This window comes from Petaurus breviceps, unplaced genomic scaffold (assembly GCF_028583685.1).
Source record: "Petaurus breviceps papuanus isolate PSGF00001 unplaced genomic scaffold, PetGlider_PUasm1.0 188, whole genome shotgun sequence".
Lineage (NCBI taxonomy): Eukaryota > Metazoa > Chordata > Mammalia > Diprotodontia > Petauridae > Petaurus > Petaurus breviceps.
In genome coordinates, this window is record NW_027185804.1 from 20551636 (window position 1) to 20578484 (window position 26849).

Genomic DNA, 26849 nt, shown 5'->3' on the forward strand with positions numbered 1-26849 from the left:
GAGTGCAGTGGCATTATCATCTGATTCCTGGAAACTGGGCCTCTGGTTAATGTAGTCCAAGATCACCTTTTTTTTTTTTTAATCCTGCTAACTCATTTTGAGCTTTCAATCTGCTACAAATCCCAAATCTTTTTCAGAGGAAAAAAAAAATCTGCCAACTATTCATGCCGCCCCCATCTTGTATTTGTGAAATGTATTTATTTATTTGTTTGCACTCAAGGATAAGAATCTATTCCTATTGAATTTCACAATGTTAATTATTCTGTAGGAGTTTTCCAGTGAGGATCTCCCTCCATCAAAGCACATGGGCATCTCCAATGTATAGGCCCAGAGAGTTTTCTGGGGCACTGAGAAGTTAAGTGATTTTTCCCAGAGTCACACAATTTGTATATGTCAAAGGCAGGATGTGAACCTCTAACTTCCTGACTCTGAGGCTAGCTCTCTGTCCACTACATGAGTCAGTTTCTCCTAAGTTCCTAAGGGGATTATGAAATGTTGTGACTTCCTTCTGTGGACGGTGGGATCAAAGAAGATGTCACGGAGGAGATTTGGGATAAGACCTAAAGAAAGGGCAGGGATTTCAAGGGTCAAAGGTGAACATTGTAGAGAAGTGCATTCTAGGTGACTACTGTGAACAAGGTGCAGAAACGGGAAAGCCAGAGCGGAATGAACATGCTCAGGAGCTGAGGAGTCATCTAGTTTGGGTAAAACACAAGGGGGGCGTAATGTGAGCCAAAGCTAAAACGATCGGAGCCAGGATGCAGAGGCCATGGAATGCTAGTCTAAGGAATTTTATCTTCATTCAGCAGGTAAAGAGAATACCATCAAAGGGTTTTTGGTCGTGGTGGTGGTAATGGTTTATTCTGAGCAGGGACAGATAGGTATTACTGAATATCTATATCTATATAGCCCTTCAGTTCTCCAACTCTTTATTCATTCTATACACAGTCTTTTTTCTATATAAATTCTCTACCTTCACAGAAAAAAAAAATCCAAATTACTCAGTAAGCCAGCCTGGCTGAAACAGAGAGGTTCCCATGAAGAGACAGAAGGTGGCATAAGGAAGATAAACACTTGGCCTCAGGTGTCATGGAAATGGCCACTAAGGTCCCCAAGAATGCCATGAACAGCAACTTCCCCTACGCCACTGGCCCTCTGTCCAATGTGACTCAAACTCCATCAATTAGGGCACAACCTCAATGGAGATGTGGTCCTCGCAGCTGTATCTGCTGGGCCCACAGTCTACACCTCTTCACCAGCCATGGCTGTTGGGTAACCTATGTGAATATACAATATAATACATTATATACACAATTATAAATGTTATCACATACACACATGTACACATACAAACACACACATATAGTCAGCCTGGAAAGGAAAGTATTTACCACCAGTTCTCCCTACCAAATGGATATAGTTTTATCAATTGTAATGACAGTAAAGATGTATTTGTACATTGGCCTTATCTTCCCCTACACTCCAGCTTAATTGGGTTACTAGCCATCCAGAGCACAGGACCTTCCCATCTGTCCTGTTGCTGAACACGCTTCTATGTGTTAACCTTCACTGCACCTCAGCTACACACAGGACTGATCACACTGTTGATCTCACCTTACCCATAACTATTCTATCTCTAACATGCTGAATTATGATTTTTTCTTTCCATTTATAGCCTTCTATCTTTCCATCTCTCCTTTTGCTTCACTCTTACCAAGCCTATTTTTATCCTCTCCATGACTACCAGGCACTCTACAATTTCCTGTTCTTCTAGTGCATCATGCCTACTGTAAGCTCATTTTGCTTCCCTTCATAATCCTAATCCTATAGTTAAGCATGATCAACCTTACACTCCACTCTACTCTCCATTGCTCCTTTACCTATTGATGCCCTTCACAAACTCCCAACCCAGTGACTTATTCCAGCATATGACTTTCTTCATTCCTGCCAAAAAGCTGCTGAATACCACTGGCTGAATTCATATTATTGGACCACCTAGGTTCACTACAAATGTGTATTATCTAATTTCGTCTGACCCTCATCGCTACATGACAATTCTTCTGTCTTCCCAAGATTAATTCAATTGCACTCCCCTCAGTAGCTATTCCAAACTTTCTCTTTCCTCCTCCAGCCTCTCACACTCTGCCCTTCACTCTATCTTAAAGGGAACTTACTTTCTATTTTAACAAGATAGAGACCTTCTCTTGTAAGCTCCATCTTCTCCCCCATGCTACACCACCACACACTTGGATATCACCTCTCAATCTTCCTTCAAAGACCACTGATTTAGACTTTTGACAAAAAAAAAAGATTTGACTTAGACCCCTAAACACAAGTGATCTCTTCTTCCTAAGGAATTCTACATTGAACACTGGCTAGACCAGACGGTTGCTCATTTGGTTTTCACTAATAATTGTTTTTGCTGTTCATTTGTTTCAGTTGTGTCTGACTTTTTGTGACCCAATTTGGTGTTTTCATGGAAGAGATAGTGGAGTGATCAGCCATTTCCTTTTCCAGATAATTTTACAGATGTGGAAACTGAGGCAAACAGATTTAGACTTTGGCCCCTCTTCTTGTAATCTGTGATCCCATCCCTTCCCATCTCCCCTAGGAATATGTCCCATTAATCAACTTTTTCTCATCCTTGCCATGCTCAACCTCTCCCTATCCACTGACTCCTCCCATGTGGTAGGTTTTTCTTATCTTTTTGTAAGGAGGGTAAGGTCCCACCTCAATTAATGCAATCACAGAAAGTCCAGACACCTTTAATAAATCAACAAATTAAACTAGTTGTAAAGGGCATTTTTCCTACAACCTAAGAGTCCTTAATCTGAAGAGATTATATAGTTCTGCAACCTTTGGATGAAGGCAGAAGATGCCACACAGGAAGCATCTTGTGACTGCCTGAAAGAATTAGACATACCTCTCTACCTATGTATAAACTGAGCAGTCAGACTAGATGTGAGTCAGTCCAGCAGTAAATCAGCTCAGTCAGGAAGGACTCCAAATTCAGACATTAAGGTTTCAGGATCCAAGATTGGAGCAAAGCCCCTGAGACAGAATTACTAGAGGAAGGAGGAAGAAAAAAAATTTAAAAACTTATTTCTCTTCCTCTCCACACGGACCAAGTCATTTGAAATACTGGAGCAGTAGCAGACAGTAAATTCATCAACTGTCTCCTTCTTCTGGTGCCTGTCTGTTAGCATCTGTTTGTCCTTGGGTATCATTTTGTTCCCACCCAGAAACACCTGACAAACTCAGTTAAGAACAAAGTGACACACCAAGGACAAAGGGATGGTGAAAGACAGTCACCCAAGGAAGGAGGCAGCTTCAAGGAACATGTTTCCTTGTACTAGGGAAGACTGCCAGCTAGGAACTCAAGAAAGAACTTCAATTAGCCCTCCGCCACACATATGGATACACATACATGTCCCTATTCTCTTAGTCTGCACTCACTCTTCCCAAGGACCTGTATATATTTGTCAGAGAATATGCTCCAGGCTTTTGGGAGAAATAGTTTATATCAAATGCTAATACACTATCTTAGTAAATGTTTTTGCGTAAAGCTAATTCAATCTACTGGATGATTATTAATGGTAGACACGTAGATGGGGGCTCACGAATGATAAAACTAGAAACCCAGTCTAGAACTGAGGGAGCACTACTATCCTTTAGCAGCCCTCCTTGGGGGCAAGTGGTGTTTTGTTCGTGTCTTTATATCATAAAGGTCTAGAAAGAGGTAATGCAATAATGTATCAGTGGTAGGTTTGGAGTCATGAAGACCTAGATTCAAGATTCAAGATTCAAGCCCTGCCTATGACATGTACTAACCAGGTGACCATAGTCAAATTCCTTAATCCCTCAGTCCTCCCCCTCAATTTTCTAGGACTATGAATTGGAGACAACTCGTTCTACATTGGGAGGAGGGAATTTCCACAATGTTCTCAACACTGACGAAATCACAAATCTGTATAATGTTCTTGAAACGTCTCTGAGGCCCACCACAATGCCCTTTGGACTGATGAATTAAGTATGATTGATCACAAAGAATTTCATTCAGTTCCCTAAAAGGGCCCTAAAGTAGGTAGATCTCAGAGACAAAACTGAAGAGATTAGAGATGATTTTTTAAAAAAAATTCAAAGGAGAAAATGAGACCTGGATAACTTTTTACATTAGTCAGTAATTATGTGTATTACACACCCTGGTCATATTTATCTTTCTAAATAATCCTTTTACTATGTCTTTCCACTGTTCAAATACCATCAGCAATGACCTCAGTCTAGGGATCAGTCTCTCTCCATTATCTTTCTAGATTCTTCTCTAACTGGTCCCTTGAATGCCCATTCCACTACAACCATACCACTCTTTTCTGAAGTATAAACATTCCTTATAAAGACATGTCATTACAACTCTATTACCCATGCTGTTTCCCTGGTAATGGATGGTCTGTCTACATGAATCCTATCTATCCTTCAAGGGCCAACTCAAGTCTCACCCTTGCACTGTTTTCCCCCATCATCCCAAACACAAGTGATCTCTTCCTCCTAAGGAATTCTACATTGGACACTGGCTAGACCACTTGGTTTTTACTAATAATTATTTTTGCTGTTCATTTGTTTCAGTTGTGTCTGACTTTTGTGACCCAATTTGGCATTTTCTTGGCAGAGATAGTGGAGTGATTGGCCATTTCCTTCTCCAGATCATTTTACAGATGAGGAAACTAAGGCAAACAGAGTTAAGTGACTTGCACAGCATCACACAGTTAATAAGTGTCTGAGGCCAGATTTGAACTCAGGTATTCCTGACTCCAGGCCCAGCACTCTATCCACTGAGTCACATAGCTGCCTTGTAATAATTATACTGGGGGTTAAGTCATTGCTTTTCACACACAGCTGCTTAGTATCTGCAGCAGGATTTGAACTCAGGCCTTCTTGACTCTATATCCAATACTCTGATCCTCTAAATCACCTAGCTGCCTGTCTTTTTATATGTATTTCTCTATTTTACTAACTCTATAATATGTTCTTTGGGGTTAAGGACTATAATTTTTTTTATATGCCCCCTGGAGGATCTTGACCAAAGTAATGACAGTAATAGTTACTGTTGATGGTTATAACAAGATTTCAGAATTGAAAGGTACTTCAAAGGTCATCTAGTCCAAACTATTCCTGACTCTGTAAACCCTCTATAAGATACCTGACAAATGGTCATCCAGACTTTGCTTAAAAACCTCCCACTTCCCAAAGCCACCCATTTCACTTAGGGACAACTCTGATAGTTTGAATCTTGTTATATCAGAAAATGAATTTTTTGTAACCTCTGCTCACCATCCCTAGTTCTGCCCTCCAAAGACTTTATTAACACAAAACATGTTTAAGTACTTGAAGGCAACTACCACATTTCTGCAATGTTTCTCTTATCTCTGCCAAACATTTCAATCCATTCATCCAATCCTTTTGCAGTATGGTATAGGAGCCTCATAGATGACACAGTCTGATAACCTCACTGTGCAGATGAGGAACAGAACCCTAGATGGCGGAAACCAGTGGCCACATGAGTAGGGCATAATAAGTAGGCAGGGATTTGAATCCAGATCCTCTGACTCCAAAGCCAGTCCAACACACTCTATAATATGGGCCAGAGTCTCTACACTTCTCACCATTCTGACCAACCTCATATGGAAAGCCCTCTAGTTTGGTAATATGTAGCCCAGAACAGAACATGGTCCTTTCGCTGTGATCTCATCAGAATACAGCAAGACCATCACTTCCCTCATCCTGGGGAAATTATCTTTCTCAATGCATCTGAATGCTAACTTTTATGGCTGCTACATTGCACTGCTGACTCATTTTGAATTTGCCATACACTAAAAGCCTGAATTTTTAAAAATATATATACTATTATCTCACCATGCCTCCCCTATCCAGTGAAGAGGATCTTTTGGCCCCAAGAATAGAATTTTATTTATTATGTTGCAGTTCATGAAGTATATTAGCAATTAATCAAAAGATGTTATTTCACACCTCCTATCTTTCGGCTACCATGCAAAGCCCTGTGGATACAAAAGTGAAGTGGTACCTGCCCTCAGGGACTTTATATTCTAATGGGGGAGGTAACACCCACATTTCTAAGTGTGTACATACATGCATGCATGCGTACATACATGCATAAACACACACACACACAAAAGCAGCTAGTTGACTCAGTGGATAAAGTGCCAGGCTGGGAATCAAGAGGACTTGAGTTCAAATTTGGCTTCAGATATCTACTATGTGACCCTGGGCAAGTCACTCTGTTTGCCTCAGTTTCCTTATCTGTAAAATGAGCTGGACAAGGAGACAGTAAACCACTCTAATATCTTTGCCAAGAAAACCCTAAATGGGGTCAGGAAGAGTCAGACACAACTGAAAATAACTAAACAACAACAAATATATGTTACATAGTATATTATTATATATATTATATTACTATATATAGTATATTGCTACATATACTATATATAATATTATTCTATACTGTATATATAATATTACTATGTAGCAAATTATATATTATTACACATATTATATGGTATATTACTATACGTAGCATATTTATTATTATGTATACTATATGGTATGTTGCTATATGTACTATGTAGTTTATTACTACACATAGAGTTTGTAGATGATCATGGGCCTTCTCACTCTTTTTTGGTACCTAGCATTATTCCTCATTTGTGTATTATCAGGAAAGACTGAAAGAGTCAAAGCAGTGTATGACTGCATTCCCTGAGATCCAGAACCCTACTTGGGCACCAGATATCCTCGAAGTGGATGGCCTCTCCCAGAACTTTACCTCTGCAATTGATCTGCCCCAGACATAAACACCGTCTTCATGTTCGTGGCCACTGAGGTAAGCAAAGACTCTTTTTGTGTTGGGCTGTACGTACAGGCTGGTTTGTTTCGTCGACGCTGTAGAATTGTGTTTGGTCTGCTGGCTTTGGACCTCAGAAAGGTGTGCCTAGTGAAAGAAAAGCACCAGGGACTGGCATTAATGACCTTAGCTTGGGGAAGATTGAGGATTCTGTAAAGAATCAAGAAAGGAGGTGGGGATGTTAGGAAACAAATAAAAGAATAATCAACATATGTTTACTTGATCATCAAAAATATAGGGACCAAATCTAATCCGATGAAATAACCTGGGTAAAAAATAACTTCCCAAGTAATAGTACTAATAGTAATCATAGCTAGCATTTTATAACACTTCAAAGCCCTTTACAAATGTTATCTTATTTGATCCCCACAACTACCATAGAAGGTAAGTTCTATTATTACTTCCATTTTACAAATATAAAACTGAGACAGACAGAGGTTAAGTGAGTTGTCTAGGATCATGTCTGATGCAGTATTTGAATACAGCTCTTCCTAACTCTAGACTCAGCACATTATTCAGTATATATAGCTGCATAAACATATGTGTATGTGCATTTATATACATATATATGAGAGAGACAGAGGGAGGGAGAGAGAGAGAGAGAGAAAGAAAGAGAGAGAGAAAGAAAGAGAGAGAGATGGAGAGACTACTGTATATCTCTCCCAGTTCTGGGTCATTGCCTGTCATTAATTCATGCAGAAGTGCCCATTCATTACATTAAGAGGAATCATAGAAGGCACAAAGGAGAGATGGCTTTCTAAATATTATGTGTTCAGTTCTCTGAATAGATTATTTCTTTTTAATTATTAATTTTATTATTATTATTATTATTTATTTTTAATTTTCAACATTCACTTCCATAAAATTTTGAGTTTAAAATTTTCTCCCCCTTCCTCCCCAAGATGGCATGAATTCTGATATAGCCTCTATATATACATTCATATTAAACATATAAATAGATTATTTCTATGTGGCTTCTGCATATGCAGTTTTATGTGGACATATATATATATGTGTTCATGTGTGTTTTAGACAGAATCACAGACTTATTTCTGTAATCTGAAAAGCCTCTTAAGGAGTTTCGTAATTCAGGGGCTGGGTCCTCACTTGCTTAATTTCAGACACCCAGCTATACATACACTTACCTTTCTGGATTGCTCACAGGCAGAGCTCCAATTCACCTTTAAGTCAACAATAATTCAGTAATGAGCACTCACTCATGTTCTGGCCAGTACTTCAGCCTGTTTGGTCTTGCGAGAAATCCTATTTTTGATAGGTCCCATTTCCCTAAGAACCTTGACTTCTCTGTGCATTCCTTAACTTTGAGAAATCTTCCCACATAGGGACAGTGCATTTGGATGGAAACTTCTTCAAAGCATGGGGGGGGAATGGTATTTTTTTCCCAGGTCCCTGTCACCAATTATCTCAGTAGAGCTGACCTTTCTCTTCCTTTCTCTTTTATGAACAGCAATCCTGACTGATTAACCATATGGATTGAAACCACTTTTTAAATTTCACACTTCTGAATGTCTCCATTGCAATTAGTTTTTCACTCTTTGCTCTTTTCACATATTGAGACAGACCCTTAGGAGTGATGAGCAATGAAGCCATAAGACTCATCTTTCGGGTACTCAGTGTAATTGCCTATGTACATATCCACTGGGCCTTTTTCTCGTCTTCGCTAAGGTCATAATTCGTGGTCCCCATTCAAAGAAAACACACTTCAAGGGAAGTTGTCCATCCATTTAGGTACTCTTCAAATGCCAACTTTCTAACCACTCATAACTAGTCAGATGTGGAAGCTAGAGCAAATGGATTTTCTCAATTCTACCTTGTTTTAGGTGTTAGTAGAGAAGCAGGGGCCATAGCTGAGTTCTGACATACCTTAGCACTCACTATGTGCTTCAGTAACTTCCTTTCCTCCAGAGTGGGCTCCATCCAGTTACCTTTGACTACCGTGTGCCTCACAGGGCTATTAGTGTAAACCACTTTTCCAGGTTTACACTCTAAGACTCGTCGCCCTAGAAGGAGAATTCAGAAATTCTAAGTTTTCAAGGAAGTACATGTTTTTCGATTTTACATGAATCTGACTTTTTATCTGTGCATTGTTTATACTAAGCCCCTCCCCCTGAATAATAACCACTAACATTTCCAGTGGGCTTTAAAGTTTGGAAAATGCATTACAAACATGGCTTCACTTGACCCTCATGACAAACCTGGGAGGAAGTGCTATTGTCAGCATATTTATGACCATATATACTATATGGTATATATGTACACATATAGTATATTACTACACATACTATATATGTATATTATATCCAGCATAGTATACATATAGTTATAATAGTGTACATTTAGTTATAATTCTATAATAGGAAACTGAAGGTGAGGGACAGAGGAATGACTTGAGCAGGGTGATACAGATCATAGGTGTCAAATTCAGGTGATCTTGACTCCAGAGTCAGCACTGTTTCTACTATGGCACCTGGTCATAGTGAAGGTGATAATACATCAAGAATCTAGGATTTGTGTCAGTATTCCAAGATGAAATGGATCCCATCTATTAATATGTATGTAGTTGAAGCATTGCCAAAGGCTCAAGTAAGTGAAGTGATTTGTCCACAGTCACTCTGTTAGTAAGAACTAGAGGAGGCATTTGGAACTAAAAAGGATTTCCTGACTCCAAATCCAATACTCTCACCATTATGCAAAGCTGCCTTTCCAAGACAGTAAAAGAAACAGGATCATTTGGGGGTGGCACCAGGGACCACTGGCTCCTACAGTTTGCTCAAGGATTCATTCATCACGGGCATACAGAAGCTGAAGTCAAGGAAGACTGTGAGCCTTGGAGGCAGTGGCTCTTGGGTAGGGCTAGAATTATCTTCGCTATTTGGATGTGAGTTTCCCAAGAGCAGGAGCTGTATTGGGTCAGATAAGGCATTTATTAAGCACTTACTGTGTGCTCCTTTTCTATTTATATCTTCAGTACTGACCACAGTGCTTTGAATATAGTAAGTGCTTAATGAGTGGTTTTTCATTCATTCGTTTGTTCATTTATTCAGAAAAAAAAGATGAGGTTGGGATGGGAGAGAGGTATCTCTGACATACCTGGCTCCTTCCCCAACAAACAAGTTGGTTATTGTTGCTTTCTTATAGAACATACTACAACAGGATTTATAATGGAGGGGCCCTAGAAGGCCAAAGGGGTGGAGGCAGAAAAAGTGCAGTACTTGTTCAAGCCATGGCAGCTGGCCCAGTTTAAGGACAGCATACATCACAAGAAGGGGAGATAAAGTTGGAAAGTTTGTGGAGAGTCTTGAAGGTGAGGTTGCAGCCCAGGCCTTTCAGATGGCCATAAATAGCCCTCTTCTGCTAACTAACCAGAGTAATAATGCCATGCCTTCCTCGAGCCTAATACCCACGGCCCAGTTCCACTGTGATTTACTCAGAGAGAATTCACTGGTGACCTATATTGTCACCATCACCTCCATTAGACCGGGAACATATGTTTTGATCTTCTATGATAATAAGCCTTCCCCACAATTAGCTTCGTGGCCTGGGGATTAAGCATTTCTAAAATAATATTAACTCAAGAGATAGGAGTCTTTTCTTCCATCTAATCACACCCCAGGAGCATGATTAGCTTCTGACACCTTTCTGTGCCCTTTGTTCTCAAAGAAGCTGGGAAGATAGAACGCCCTGTGATCTGGGACGCTAAGAAACAGTTTATCCAGGATTTAAGACATAGAAATTTCTGCATTTAAAAAAAATGGGCCACATACAACAAAGGAGTCCTAAGAGGAGATAAATAAAATATTACATGTGCATATTAAAATGTCTCCTTTCTCTATTTTACAAACATCCACAGGAGTTTGCTTTGTTCCTTTCAAAAGGTATTCAATCAAAGAAATGATGTTTCTGAGAGTTTTGTGTAAATCCTAAGGCAAAGTTTATTCACAGTTGTCTAAGGATACTGTGGTTAATGAAATAGATCTGATGTGTAAAGTTTCTTAGAGGTAGAAAAATAATAATAATAGTAATTCCCATTAATAGAGTGTTTGCAAGGCATTTTACACGTATTATTTCAGGTGAGCCAGCTAGGTAGCACAGGGACAGGGCTTTGGACTTGGAGTCAAGAAGCCTTGTTAAATAGAGCCTCAGACTCCTACTAGCTGTGTGACCCTGGGCAAGTCACTTCGACTCTCTGTCCCTCAGTTTCTTTCTCTGTAAAATGAGGATAATAGCACCTACTTTCCAGAGTTTGGGGGATAAAATGAGGGAATATCTGTAAGGCATTCTGCACACCTTACAGTACTATATCTAAGCTGCTTATTAGATGATGATGATGATGCCTGACAACACCCTGCAAGGTAGGTGATACAGGGATTATTGATCTCTTTTTACTGATGAAGAAATTGAGACTAGGAGAGGTGAAATAATGAATTCATGGTCACAAAATCAGTGTCAGGGACTAGATTTGAAATGAAATTTTCCTGATTCCAAATCCAGCCCTTTATCCACTATCCCAGGGGTTTGCATGAACCCCTTTGGCCTACAGTGCCTTTCTCAGAATAATGTTTGTTGACAACTTTCATAAATAAAAGGAAATGCAAAACTTCAGTTAGAGGTTAGTGAAAATAAAGATGCAATTTTCCTCCCATTCAAATGCATGGACCTCTTGAAATATATCTGTGAAACCCCAGGTTAAGAATCATTGAACTAGGCTATAATTTGTTTGCTTGTTTGTTTTTTTTTAGGTCCAACCTAGTGATTTTACTAGCATAGACCATTGCTGGTATAGCAACTTCCTCCATCAAAGCAGATGAACAACTCCTCTGTAACATATGGTCTTGGAGAGTTCCCTGGGGCACTAAAAGGTTAAATGACTTACCCAGGGTCACACAAAAAATGCTTCAGAGGCAGGATTTGAACCCAGGTCACCCTGAATCCAAAGCTGGCTTTTCATGACTCTCAAAATGTGATAATTTTACTAATAACATTTTGAAATAGAGGGTGGTGAGCAAGGTGGTTAGGAAGACTCTCTGGGGTGAGATTAGCCTGCTCATGTAAAATAAGGGGGGTCTTTGGAATCAGTAAAGGAGCTGATCTTATAAGTTTTGGAATTCTGCTCTGGGTGGGAGGTATCCTGATTTGTGAATTAATGAGAAAGTGCATATTGACCTAGCCCATTCTCACAAGATAGTTCCAGAGTATGCATCACAATCCATCCATCCATCCACATATCCATTCCTGCCAGCTTCTACCAGTGGCCAACATTATTAGATGATGATAATGATGATGATGGCAATGCCATGGCCAACAAGACACACACACACACACACACACACATACACACACACTCAGGGAACAGTAATAAAAACTATTGCTTCTGGAGAGGGTATAAAATCACCCAAGGATATCTCCACTGTCTCATCCCCATGACACCTTCAAAACATCTTTCCTTTGACCACTACTCCTCTACATGTGAAGTCTCTCTCTCTACAAGAATGTGATCTACGTGAGGGTAAAAATGACCTACCTTTTGTATTTATATGGCCAGCTGCTACTTGGCATCTTGCAAGGACTTAACACTATTTCTCCCTTTTCATTCATGCCTCCCTCTTCTCAAGGACATTTCTTTGATTTCCTAAGGGTCTGTCCATTACAATATGCAGGGGTTCTCACATAAAGCATTTAAAGTCATCCATTATTATATAACTCAAGTAATTAGAACCCTTCAGGAACTGAAGTGATACCAAGTGAGAGAGAGCAGTGTAAGGTACTGGAAAGAACAAAGGCCTGGCTCCTGAAGGCCCTGGACTCAATGGTCTCTGGCATCACTTCTGGCTCATAAATCCACAACACTTAGGATCTATGATGACTTTTTAGGAAAATAAGATATCCACATGCACAGCAAACATACATATACAACTGAGAGATCTAGGAAGAAATTAGTCAATGAGCTCTAGAAGCCATGATATTAGTAAAGAGCTTTGGAGGAGAAGGCAGTGATAATTATAAATATTACATATATTATATATGTTTCATGCTAAACATGTTCTTTTATTCAACTAATAAATGAGCATTTATTAATCTATAGCAGGCAAATTGTGACTAGCATCTTTTCAACATAATGTCATTTTATTTATGATGCACTTTACCCACTTATATAGAACATCAATCAAAAGATATATAGTTAATGACAACAGGAGTGGGTTATTTAAGTGGTTGAAGGCCACATAGAGAATACACACACCCTGGATCTTGTGAGAATTATCTGTTTTTGCCAACTTGTCCTTTGCAAGCTGTTGCACTAGAGCTCACACTCGGCTAATCAGAATCTCCCAGGTAGAAGACAGAAGAAGGGTTCACCCCTGCCACACAATGCACAAAGAGGCTCCATTTGGGGGAATAATTTTCCCAAAGATTTACAATTTCTGATCATCAGATTACCAATAGGGAAAGCTATGAAAATTGCTCAGATTGTTATGGAATATATTAATTCTATTTTTCTTGTGGATACATCTCTCATACTCGTATGTGTGTGTTTTGTTGCCTCAGTTCAATCTAATTCAAGTCCCTTCTTTGTGGAAGGTGCTGGGTTATGTGCTGGGGATACAGACAAAATGAAAAACATCTGCTGCTCTTAATCAATCAATAAGCATTCATTAAACACCTATGTACCAGGCACTGTACTAAGCTCTCAACTAGCTTATATTTTACACAGAGAATGTAACAGTTACATGGGTAAGTCAATTCAAGGTAATGTGGGGAGGGGAAAAGTGCTGGTGATTTGGGAATCAAAGAAGACTTCCCATAAATTGTCATAAAATAAATAAACATTTTAAAAAGAACTTAATGTCAGGAAAAGAAGTCATCACTCCATGGCCAACTAGGTAATGAGCCTCTCCAAGCTTGGTCAGGTTCTCAGGTGCTATGTAGTTTAACCCTAGTATGTTTGACCTGATGACCCTTGAAGAAAGCTAGGCCTTCTCAGGGATAGTACTGAGAAAGGTACAGGATAACTTGTGCAAATGCATGGAGGGAGGAAATGGAATCTTCAATTTGGCCTAAATAACTAAGAAGATGACCACTGCTGGTATGTTTGATTTTTAAATGCTATTAAGCATGCTCATCCTACCCCATCTACATCATCACCATATAAAATAGAAAATACCAGTTATCTGGTGGCATTTTTCTCATTTCATTTCATTCATATCCACTTTTACCCAACAATCAATCCCTTGTCTTATATTCAGTTCTCATCTTATTACATGCTGACCTGGGAGTCAGGAAATGCAGATCTTTGTCCCAAGCTCTTATCCATCAAGGGTGAACAATTTTTTGAGTATGTATAAATATGTGTTTGCATATATTTATAAATTCTAGTTATGGTAGCTACCCTTTCATATATGTATATGTGAATGTGCATATACTTTCATATTATATATAAATATATCTATATGTCAGAGTTTATATTTGTGTATGAAATGGCATAAGGGCAAATGTAGTATATTAAAAGGCAGAAAGAATAAGAAGGGACAAGAGTATTTAGGGAATGGCCAACCACTCTGGTATCTTTGCCAAGAAAACCTCAGAAGGAGGCCACAAAGAGTCAGACATGGCTGAAAAAGACTGAACACCAACGACAACTGTATATATAGGGAGGTGTGAGTGGATCTGGGAGTGAGCTGATGGGTTTTATTGAGATATGGGAAGGTATAAAGTGTGAATAGAGTTTATATTTTTTGCAGTACAGCAGTTTATAGATTTATCAATATAGATCAGTGTGGGTAAACTTCAGAGTATACTGGGGTGGAATTTGGAGAACGTTTAAAGTTTAGGGTATAGTCTGGTGGAAAGTTCACCAGAGTCATAATAAGGAGGATTATAAACAGAAAATATAGTTTCAAAACTTCTGTGATCTTGGGCAAATCACTTACTTAACCTGTCTGGACCAAACTGTAGCAATGAGAAAGATCTTTCTATGGTCCCTTCTGGGTTCTAAATTCTCTGACAATATCACTCAGATGGACAGTACTTCCTTCACTGTCAGGAAATCTCCCTAGGGATATCTAAGTACACCCAACAACTCTAGCACCAGTCTCTAAAACAATGAAATCCAAACTCAGGGACTAATTTTAGGAAGGTCATGAGTCTTAAACTGAAATCCCTCTCCCAAATGGCATATAAGGTATAAGGGAGAGATTCCACAGTCACATAGCAATTAATATAATGTAACCAGAATAGTGATGTAATAACATTAATTGAGGTGGGGCATGGAATAACACTCCCCCACAAAGTAAATAATGAAGGTCTGGACCTATGATTTCACCAACAAGAAATTCCAGTTGAGGAAATTTTCTCTACTCATGTGGATCACCACCTTCTCCACAATTTATAAAGAGCTGCCTAGAACATTTAAAGATTGTAGCTTGTCCCAGGTTCCCTAGCTTCAAAGCTAACTCTCTACCTCTTATGCCATGCTGCTTCTCAAAGAAGATAATAGCTAGATTAAAGTGTATGGAAATATATACAATGGTAGAGTGTTGGCCAGAAAGATTAGGGTGCCAGTCTGGCCTCTGACTAGTATAAGGTGATCATGTAACTACTAGAAAGTTGGGGGGAGGGGGTTGGGGGAGAATGTAAGAGAGAACAGATTGGGAGAAGGGATATTCAGTAGGCTCACTATTTTGGGGTGAGGGGTAGGGGAAAGACAGGGAGAAAAATTTGTAACTCAAAATCTTGTGGAAATGAATGCTGAAAACTAAAAATAAATTGGAAAAAAAGATGACCATGTAACCCTGAACAAATCACTTCATCTCCCAAGCCCCTTAGCAACCCTGAGACCATCGAGGTACCAAGCAGGTGATGAACTGCCCTGGTAAAAGGAGGTTGCTCCAAAGGAGGTCCTTACTTTGATGAAGGTACAGGCCCCAACCCCATGCTGTGGAAACTCCTTATGAGAACCCAGAGACCCAATCATGAAAAAATCTCATATGCCTTGTCCTCAAGGAACAGAACTATGAGCCAGTCATAGAAATAGCTTTAAGTTAGAATATCATAAATACAAAGGAAAGGTCACAGAGCTAAATGAGTTTTGAAGAAGAAGAAATCCCTTTTTGGGGATTCAGTGTGGTCAGTGGAGAAAACTCTGGCTGTGGAGTCAGAATGTGAAGAAAAGGGTCAGTAATGATTCTCAGGTTTGAAAGCTTATTAGTTGGGGGTAAATTGTAGATTTCAGATTGTAATTTTACAGATTAGGAAACTGAACCAGGGAGTTCATGTGATCTGCCCAAGGTCTTACAGATAGTAGTAGAAGAGGCAATATTTGGACCCAGGTTCTTTGGCTCTGGTACTAATGCCCTCTTCACCATAACTTGCTAGCTCTTTGGTACAGCCATTGACAGATCTAGGAAAGTCGAGAAGATGAACAGATTTCAGGAGGCAGGGGGAAGAAAAATGGGAAAGAGAAGAGGAAGAGGCTGAGTTTAGTTTGGGATAGGCTGAGCTTGTAACATGGGCAGGGTGTCTGATGTGTGACTATTAAAATAAAATTAATATTCAAGAAATGTGGCATTAGCTGTGAGATTTGTACTGCTTTCATAGCTGTGTTTTGTCTACAGTTCATTAGCTAAAATACCTATCTAAAGTAAAACATCAAATCTGTAAATTGAGGTCATATTCTGAATTAAACAGAACATACTCTGGGTTTTTTTTTTTCATACCAACCTTTTAACTGTCTCATTTTGTGTTTCGTGAATTCCAGATCAGCCAAAATTCTGTCCTTCTTTAGCCAATTCTTTCTCTCAAGTTTTTCTGATCTTTGCAAAGCTGTAATCATAGAAACCCAGGGTCTTTATCTTGAATTCTCTTATCAACAGCAATTTATCACACAAGCCGATAATTTGTAATGCCCCTAGAAGTCCATGAGATAGATCCAATTAGAGACAAGTAATTAAAAGGTGAGGGTCATCAAAAGAAATACCTTTGAAAGATGACAGAGCTTAAGGCATGTCCATGTGGAATCAAAGAGAGGGAAAAAATAGAACCACTACTATATTATAAGGATTTAGCATATGCAAGGGCCATCTTTCATCTCCTGCTCCCAAATCTATTCAGTGGTGATAGAAACCTGGTTTGGAATCATTTGTTTTTTAAACACCCACCTACTGCCTAAAGGGGGTAATTCTTAAAAATGAAGATGTGCAGACAGGTCTTCCTCATGGTGAATTAAACTCATTTGTTATTTTGTAATGTATACCATTATTCGCAGCCTTGTACATTGAGAATCTCTTTATCACCTAAATTAGACATTTTCCCAGACAAAATATTCTATCCCCATAAGAAAAAAAAGGCACATCTGAGATATGAAGCCATCTATCCTCTCGCACATATGAATTGATAGACCCAACTGCTCATCCTTTGCATAAATGTGGCACTGTGTTGACATGGACACACATTTAATTCATTTTCCACAAAGTAAACTGGGAATTTATTCCCCTTTTTTCCCTCTCTCTTACCATCCAGTGGTATAAAAGGTTCCCCACATGAAACCCAGACTTCTATAGGATCTTTGAGAATGGGGGGGAGCAAAGAAGGGTTGAAAGAATGCAAACGGACAGACATCATGGTTTGTGGAGATGACTTGATTTCTCCTTGGTTTGGTTTTTTATCTGAAAAAGTTAAAAATAAGTCTATTTCAATTAAAATTCCAGAGCAATTTTCTTAATTTTATCTTCTTATCTTTTTAAAAATTAAGAGATTCTTTTAATCTTTTAAAAATTTTTCTTTTAAAATTAAGAGATACCAGGATGAAGCTTAAGCTTCTTCATGGGAAGTTTGTACCAAGAAAAAGCATCAGAAATTTTACACTGTACAATGTGGTATGTCAATATTGTTGTAAATAATATTATATCATTGTATATATCATTAAATATTGTTTACACAAACACTTTGAAAACCTGGCAGGGAGCAAGCAAATAAGACCTGGCCTCCAGCAAGGACATGCTACTCTCATTCAGTGATTACATGCAAACAGGGCAAGATCTTTTGAGGTGGCTTTCTTTGACCCATCGATGGCCTTAATGGCCCATGTAATTTCAGATATAATTGACTGAATGGAAAAGTCTATATTTATTGTTTCATTCATGATCCACTTTCATCAATGCCTACATTCTAAAACCTTTATATCTTGGTCCAATAGATAAATATCATCTATTTATTTACTCACACACTCATTCATTCATTTGCTAATTTATTTATTTATTCATTCATTCACTTAATCATCCATCCATCCATCCATCCATCCATCCATTTTTCCATCCAGTCATTCATTTAGGAGACAATAGACAGCCACAGAAGATTTTTCAACCAAGGCATGACATGACCAGATCTAGGCATAACAAATATTAGTCTGGTAGCAATATGACAGATGGACTGAAAAGAATAGACAAAGAGTCAAGGACTGTTGAGACTATTAAAATAGTCCATGGGAGTAGTAATGAGATTCTATACTGACAGTGAGAATAGAGAGGAGGGTGGGGAAGAGACTTGAGAAATGCTTCAGAGAAAATAAATACCCATTTGGTTTGTGTGTGACTGAACATAAATGGAACTGGTAGGCCAATGGACAAGCATTTAATAAGCACCTACTGCATGCCAAACATCTCGGACAGACTTTAGGAGACAGTGGAGGATAGAAGGCACTAGCTTGTTATGGTCCATGGGATCATAAAGAGTCAGACACGACTGAACGAATGAATGACTTAAAACAAATAGGCCAGACATTGTGCTAAGCTCAGGAGATACAACAGAAGGCAAAAGACAGTCTTAGTTCTTTAGGAGCTCATAGGTTAATTGCAGTGACAACATGCAAAATGTATCTACAGATATGATAAATTGGAGGCACTCAACAGAGGGAAGGCCCTGGCATTACCAGAAACATCCTGTAGAAATGAACCTATTGACTGTGTGACTTGTGAAAAGTCACTTCCCCTCTGGGGAATCTCAGTTCACTCCATCTTTAACTGAGGGGTTGGAAGAGATGATTTCTATGATCCCTTCGGGCTCTTAAATCCAATGACAATGGCTATGAAACCCAGGATTAAAGAACATTAAAAAGGAAATAGATTTCTTGGTCATCAAGGCCAACTCTGTCATTTTTGATTTGAAGAATTCTGAGGTCCAGAGTATGAAGGCACCCTGTTCAGATTCTGACAGCTCATAAGTGGCAGAGCCCAGGGCTAGAATGCAAATCTTCTGACTCACGTTCCAGGGCTAATTCAGTACCGCCATGTTGGACTTACTTTCTGTACTCTGATTCCCCATTTCTTTGTTCTCCTCTGGAGATGTATACTTTTTTTCTTCAGAGTCTTTGTGTTTCAAGTATTCTTTTACAGCCCACAAAATTAAATCATTTAGGTTAAGAATGGTGGTACCATCATATGTGTAGAGTCTAGAAGCTGCTCTGGTCAGACCGAGCTGTGCTGTGCATCCTGAAAGAAGCTGGAAAATACATACGGTAAGAATCTCGGCAGAGGGGTAGGGTGTCGGGGGTGACGACTAAACTGTGAGGAAGGTCACTCTTCAGTCAGATACACAAACTCATTCAATGCTCAGAAACTCTACTCCAAAATTATAACCTAAGACTTAGCAGCATATGTGCATATATAGATACAGATATGGATGTATTGTGTATAGGCATGGATGGGCATGTTTGTATATACCTAGGTATATGTATACAAACACATATAATGCAAGCACATGTAAATTATATACATCTATGTATATTTAAACATGTGTGCACATATATGCATATACATATACAAAGACCAATATATGTAGAGGCATATATGTTGATATTTACCTATATACACTATATATATAAATATATGTGTGTGTGTACCTACATATAGTCTGTAGGGTCCACTGACATTTGTCTAATCCTCCTGTGACAATTCTTTCATCCATTTCAGTCATAAGTTCCTATATACACACAGGACATTTGAGCACATTTTCTAATCAAGATATTTTCTTGAAGTGAATCCTAGAAAATAGAATTCAGTGCTGTCCCTCCAATGTGGTTTAGCATTTCTGTAGTACTTCCTATGTACCAACTGCTTTGAAATGAATGATTAGTTAACCTTCATGACCAAGCTGTTGGGAAAATGGATGATAAATGTCATTACCTCCATTTTACAATGGAGAAAGGGGCAGGAGGGTTAAATTGTTTGCCTGAGGCCACAAAACCAGGCGGTGATGGAGCCTAGATGAGGCCCTGTGAGCCTCTGGCTCCTGTGCTTCTGTTAGTTCACTGAGCACCAATGTCTTCCCAATAAACATTATTTATGTTCAACTACAAAGAGAATTTCTTCCCTGTTGCCTCTATTATTTTTTTTAAGCAAGGAAGAACCTAAAGTCAATTCTTGCCTTGTTTTCTTGCACTTAGCTCTGGTTCTTTCCTCTGTATCTAAATGTGGGACTCTGGCTCATGCCTCCCCTCTCTCATTTAGAGAGCCCAGTAAGATCACATATTTAAAGTATGTTATCAGCCCAAAGGGCTACCTAACCCTAAAGCCTCCTGATTCACCTTCCCCAGGATGGAAGCTTGGAGCAACTTCTCCATCAGTGTCCTAGGCAGCTTCTGGGCACTTTCTCATCTTCATCTTTTGGACACAAAATTTCTGTGAACTCTGAAATGGCTTCCATTGATGTGTGGGGAACACACTCTCTATGGCCTCTGGGGTGATCCACATTAGACCACACTTGGAAAAGTGTGAAGTACTCCAGGGGATTAATTATTACTGAGCCCAGAGGTGGCAAGTCTTAGTTTAAGACTCATGGAAAAGAACAAAGGATCAGTCATTATTTTCCAACAAAAATGCCTATAAAACCAATCTAATAATATGCTAATGACAGGTAAACTCCTTTTTTTTATTACTAATGTCATTGAAAACAAAGGCTCCAGTTTTACTAACATATCTTCACATATAAGTGGATGGACAATTAAATATCGGGTCCCAGTTTTGACTGGATTATTTAGCTTAGAAGAGTTAACTCTCGCTTCTAGAAAAGCCCCCTGATGGGTGCAGATGTACAGATGTGCCTTGTAGTAAGGTGAAGAAATGGGTAGAAATGAATCCTAAAACCTTACCTGAGCACTGTGCTTTATACTTTATATAGTACTTTATATAAAGGAAGCTTTACTAGGAAAGTACCATGATTATTGGTCTACTGGTTTATTTTTATTTGAAGCAATATCCATGTGAAAATAAACAAAGTGAGTTATAAATATAATCAAAGAGATGTCTAACAGGAAATGGAATGGGTGAGTCATGTCGTGAGAATGAGGGACAACGAATTTTATTTATATCTAAATAGTAGGTGCCCATTGGTACCTACATACTGTCAGAAGAGCTAGAGGAAATCTCTTCCTCCCAACAACATTGGGTGGCTCCCTTGTGCTGGATACAAAGACAGACATGGATAAGAGTCACTCGGTAGACATGGATGGATTGTGACTGGTATTGATGGAGGAAGTAACTACATCAGTGAGATCTCAGGCTGATCCAAGTGCCCTCACATTGTTTCTGCTTCTTGTGGATGGAAACTAACTGAAAGTTCCTTAAAGTGCCCCAAACCAATTAGAAAACAAAAGACCAGATTCTTCTACTATCAGAGCATCTCTAGAATGCCCAACCTAATATTCCTCGTGGATTAAGTCTCCGCCTATTCTTTAAAGCCTAATTCAGATGTTTCCTCTCCTCGGTATCCCCATTTCAGTAACAAATGCCTCCCCACCCCAAACCTTAACAGGAGCAATTTTAAACCTGACTTATTGTTTTATATTGTAGAAACCTATATCTTATGCCTCTAGACTAAAAGCTCTTTGAAGGCCAGTGACCACATCTTCTCTACATTGCACATTTTCCCTTAGTGCCAAGAATAGTAGTCACTTAATGTTGCATCAGTTTATTAGAGGTTCACATCCATTATCTGTCAGGTCTAGCATAGGAATATCCAAAAGTCAGCAGGATCATAGGATGAGAGAATTAGAACTTGAAGGTGATGATAAAAGCATATAATCCGATTTTCAAGTTTTGGATTTGAGGAAATGAGGTAAGTGACTTGCTCAGGTAGTAAGTGGCATAGCCAGGATTTAAATCTACATTCTCTGAGTACAAATCCAGCATTCTTTCTAATGTATGAAGCTACCTTTCCTAAGTCATTTTTATTTAATCTTTAATATATGTTTGTGTGTGCATACATACATACACTGTATTTCTAAGTATAAATATATATATATATATAAATGCACATATATGCAAAACAATTATCTATGTCTTCAATATCTCTGTTGAGCTTTATAACAACCATTTAAAGTTAATACTTTAAGATAACCCCTATTTTACAGATGAGAAAACTGAGGCTTAGGGAAGTTAAGTAATCTGTCCAAGGTGACAGAGCAGACAAATGTCAGAGGTAGTATTTGAACCCCTATCTTCCAGGTTCCAAGTTCTGTAATCTATCCCGTGTCAAATTTAATAGTGTCAAATTCGGATAGGAATAGGGGCCACTAATTAACCCATAAAGCTCCTTGTGGGCTGTATGTTGGATTAGTTTTTAAAACATAAAGTGATTTCTATTTTATTGTATTTTTGTTTATATTGTTAAATATTTCCCAGGTTTGACACCTCTGCCCTACAGTATATTGTCCCTACCCCCTATACTTTAAACCTGGCAAAGCAAAGCAAAACAAAACAAAGCTACCTCTGTTTTCTTGTTTTCTTATAACTCTTTAGTCAAAGAAATATTTTATATGTAGGTAGGAAAGAAAACAGCAATTATATTATTTGCCAGCTCTAGAGTTGTCCAGAACTTTTATCATTTGGGGCCACTATATCTCAAGAAAAAAATGACATCAGGAAGTCTGAGGAGGATCCTAGCAACTGAACAACAAAGTCACTTACCATAGGGAAAGACTGAGCGACAACTAATTTGCCATTGTCGGGTCTTGTTCCATTTTTATGTGCAATTACTTTCACTGGTGTCTGGCGCATGGTTGCCAAAATATTATGTGATAAAGTTTGCATGGAGCTTCCTTGATGAAAAGATAGACGTTCTTCCTGATGCCTTAGACTATTTTCAACTTCACAACCAGATAAATCACCCTGTAAAGCACCAGAGAGCATACCGATGACATTTTTATTGTCATAAATTTCCCGAGACGAAATATTTGTTTTGGCCTTGTGACCAAATTCCGTCTCCACATGGTAAGTGCATATATATTTGACATCTATGTTTTGTGTTGGTTAGATCATACTCTTGTGAGATTTCTGCACGAAAATTAGGTCATTGAACTTTTGACTAACTTAAAGGGCTGCATGGTTACTTCTGGCATTCTGATATTGCCACGAATTAGTCAGCACTTAGGGTAGGGCACTTTGGACAGTGCTGCATCGTTTTTATTTGGGTTCCAAAGGCAAATTCACCAACTAAAAAATACCGTTGCTGAAATGGCAATGCCACAGCCTGTTGCAGCTAGAAGGGTCCTCAGAGATGCGTCAACCAGATCTCTCATTTTACAGATGAAGAAACTTAGTTTCAGGGAGATGATAAACATAAACGTCCAAAATTCCGGAACTCGTCCTCTAAATTGTTTTCCAGATTCCAAATTGTGATGGTGATGGATTTCAAGGAGCCATAGGGAGTAATCTACTAAAAGCACAAACTCTATGAGGATTGGGGTTATGTCTTATGCACCCCAGGTCTTCTGCCCACAATAAGTGCTTGCTAAATGTTTATTTAATTGAATGACTTTTAAAAGGCCATACACCTGCCAGCACTTTTTCTTCTTTTTAAAATATATTTAAAAGAGTTTCTTCTAGTGAAAACCAATCACCTAATAATGTATGGGAAAATTTTTATTAAGACCATCTCAAAGAGAATTTAATGAGAGAGTAATGAAAAGAGAGAGAGACAGGTCTTTTCTTGTCCCAACATGTTTTTGAAAAAAAAACAAAAACTTCGACAATAATGTTTAAAAAATGTTTACTTTCTTGTTCAGTCATTTTCAGTCATGTTCAACTCTCCATGACCCCATCTGGGGTTTTCCTGGCAGAGATACTGAAGAAGTTTGCCATTTCCTTCTCCACTCATTTTACAGATGAGAGCACTGAGGTAAATGGGGTTGAGTGACTTGCCCAAGGTCACCAGCTCCTAAATGTCTCGTATTAGAACTCAGGTCCTCCTGACTCTAGGCCGAGAGCTCTGTCACCTCTACCACCTAGTTGCCCCAAAAGTATTTACTAGTGTATGGAGAACAGAGATGTGGGTATAACCATAAGAATGCAGGCTAAGTGTCCAAGTCTCATTCCTGTTCCTCCAGTCTTGAAGTTAAACTCCAAGAAAATTGTTTTGGATAATGTCAACTAGAGGAACATGATGGGAGCTGGAAGGTATTTTCTCACCCCAAACCAAATAGCAGGCGAGCTTAGGAGAATAGCTGCTGAGGCAGAATCAGATTTCAAAAAGACAGTCTTGTAACTAAAGGCTTCTTCTGGCCCCTGGGTGTGATTCACAAGAGTTAAAATTTCCTCAACTATGGGCCTCCTTCCTTAATTTAAGCCATTGCAGTTTGTTGGTTTACTTGAATTTTAGGAAGATCACTTGGGAGCTATGTGGACTTGGAGTGAGAAAAGGTAGGGAGACCATTTACAAGCTAACTTCTATACACCGGGGGAGAGGAGATCAGGACCTGAGCTGTAGGGGCTTTGTGAGTGAAGAGAAGGGAAGTCAGATAAGAGACGTTGTGAAGGTGGGAAGGACGATATCCAGCAGTTGATTGTATATGAGTTGAATAAGAGAAAGTAATGACAGGAGAACGAATCAGGGATTGTGAACCTGGGGGTAATGGAAGAAAATGATGTGTTTGACCAAGTGTGGAAGAGGCATGGGTTTGGGGAGAAATACATTGAGTTCTGTTCTGGACATGTGGAGTTAGAGATGTTTATGGGACATACACTTCAAAATGTTCAGGAAGACCTTGGTGATGCAGGTCTGTGTATCAGAAGAGAGATTAGGGTACCTCTTAGGAAACTAAGATCTAATGTGTGTTCCTAACTCAAATTCCTTCTGCTTCTATTGGGTAGAAAAATAGGAGAGAGTGCTCCTATGTATGGGGGAAAAGAGGGAGGTTTCCCTTTTATTTTGTTATAACAAGACCTTGTTTATACATTTTTATTAAACACCATTTGCCTTTGAATTAATGCATCCTCTGGTCTGGTTTAATGAAAGGAAAAAAAAAACATTACTAGGGGACTTGTGAGCTTTCACTTTGATTAGATGTTAACCCAAAGCATGCCATGGATCTCAGTTTAGCTTTCAGGGGCCCATGTTTGAGGGAAGCACAGCTTACATTCACACAATACTTTTTTATAGCAATTTGTCAGCCTGGAAACAAAATGATCATTACATTAGAATCACAGAGACATAGGCTTTTAGAATAGGCTGTTTTATAGAGGGTGTTTTTTCCTCATTCATAAAATGGGAAAACAGTGCCTCAGAAGAGAATGGCAAATGACTTGGCCAAGGTCATAACTGAAGGCAGAACCAGAAGAGCTTCTATCTCCTGATTCCATGGCACATGAGTAATATTTCGTTTCCTCTCTGGCCTCCAGTGGCCTGGCCTCTTGGAGTAATACCCGGTGGGCTTGTAATCCCCTCCCATTCCCTGGCTCCAGTTGGTCTTTGTACTTTCATCTCTCTTGCCTTCCACTGCTACTAAAGGTGAAGGAGGGGAACCACAGAGGCACCACCCAGGGAAGAGTAAAGGTGAAGAAGGGAGTGATTGTATGAGAGCTTGAGAACAACAAAGGGTTTTCTTGACCTCTAAAAGCCAGTTTGCATGTGCTTGGAATGCTCTCCCTCCTCATCTCCACCTCCTGGTTTCCTTCTAGATTTGGCTCAGATTCCCCCTTCTCCCAGAAACCTTTCCCAGCCTTTCCTCTTCCCACCCTCCTCCCCTGCCTCATGACTACGGGTGCCCTCCCATTCATCCTACACACACCTTGGATGTACATAACTGTTGCATCGCTCATGAAAATGAGATCTTTTTCAAGGCAAGAACTCTGTTTTTTGCCTTTCTTTATGTCCCCAATCTTAGCACAGTGCAAGGGACCTAGTAAGAACTTGATACATATTTTTTGATTGATAGACAAGCAAATTGTGAGATGTTTTATACCCAGAGCAAAACATTTTTGTAGCTGTTGTTCGGTAATGCCATTTTGTTCCAGGGGTCTGCCCCTTAGCAAAAGTGGTGAAACAATGATCAATTCCACTACAGGCTTATCCTTTACCAAATTAATATACAATATTTTATTTTCCCCGATTATATATTAAAACACTTTTTAAAAACATTTGGCCTTCTCTTAAAATTTTGAACTCCAGATTCTATCCCTTTCCTCCCTCCCTCCCTGAGACCTTAAGCAATCAGAAATAGGTTATATATATGCAATCATGTAAAACAATCTTTTAAAAAATTAAGAATTGATTGGGATGGTGAAATCATCCTCTTTTAAACTGAGATCCCATGTTGGTCTGAATGGTGCTGATTTGCCCTCCAGTCATTATACATAAACTGAGATGAGGGTAACTGAACTAAGGCCTATATTAGCAACAGCAAAGCAAATCTCCCTGAGCATATTTGCATCCATGAAGAATTGTTAGGTTTTCTTAGTTCCCGCATAAAGCTACAGAAAGGTTTGTTACTATTTTAACTTTGCTAATGATTAGTCCACTTTATGTGCTCTTGGTTTCAGATAAACTGGTCAGCTGGTTAGATCTTCAGTCTAATTCTATCTCCCAGTGCCCACTAGCCCCAGAATGTACTCACTTCTCATTCCTGCCTCTGAAAAATGTCATGTTCTTC

The 26849-nt window shown here is 39.0% G+C and overlaps 1 protein-coding gene across 1 annotated transcript in view; it reads right to left on the bottom strand.

Annotated features, from left to right (window-relative positions):
• The window catches only part of DCDC1 (doublecortin domain containing 1), a 420660-nt gene that overhangs the window by 10002 nt on the left and 383809 nt on the right, over nucleotides 1-26849 (bottom strand). Inside the window, 6 exon segments of the mRNA XM_069091090.1 lie at nucleotides 6839-7003; nucleotides 8801-8937; nucleotides 16652-16753; nucleotides 17443-17595; nucleotides 19228-19426; nucleotides 22891-23091. Of these exon segments, the coding sequence (XP_068947191.1) occupies nucleotides 6839-7003; nucleotides 8801-8937; nucleotides 16652-16753; nucleotides 17443-17595; nucleotides 19228-19426; nucleotides 22891-23091 (957 nt within the window).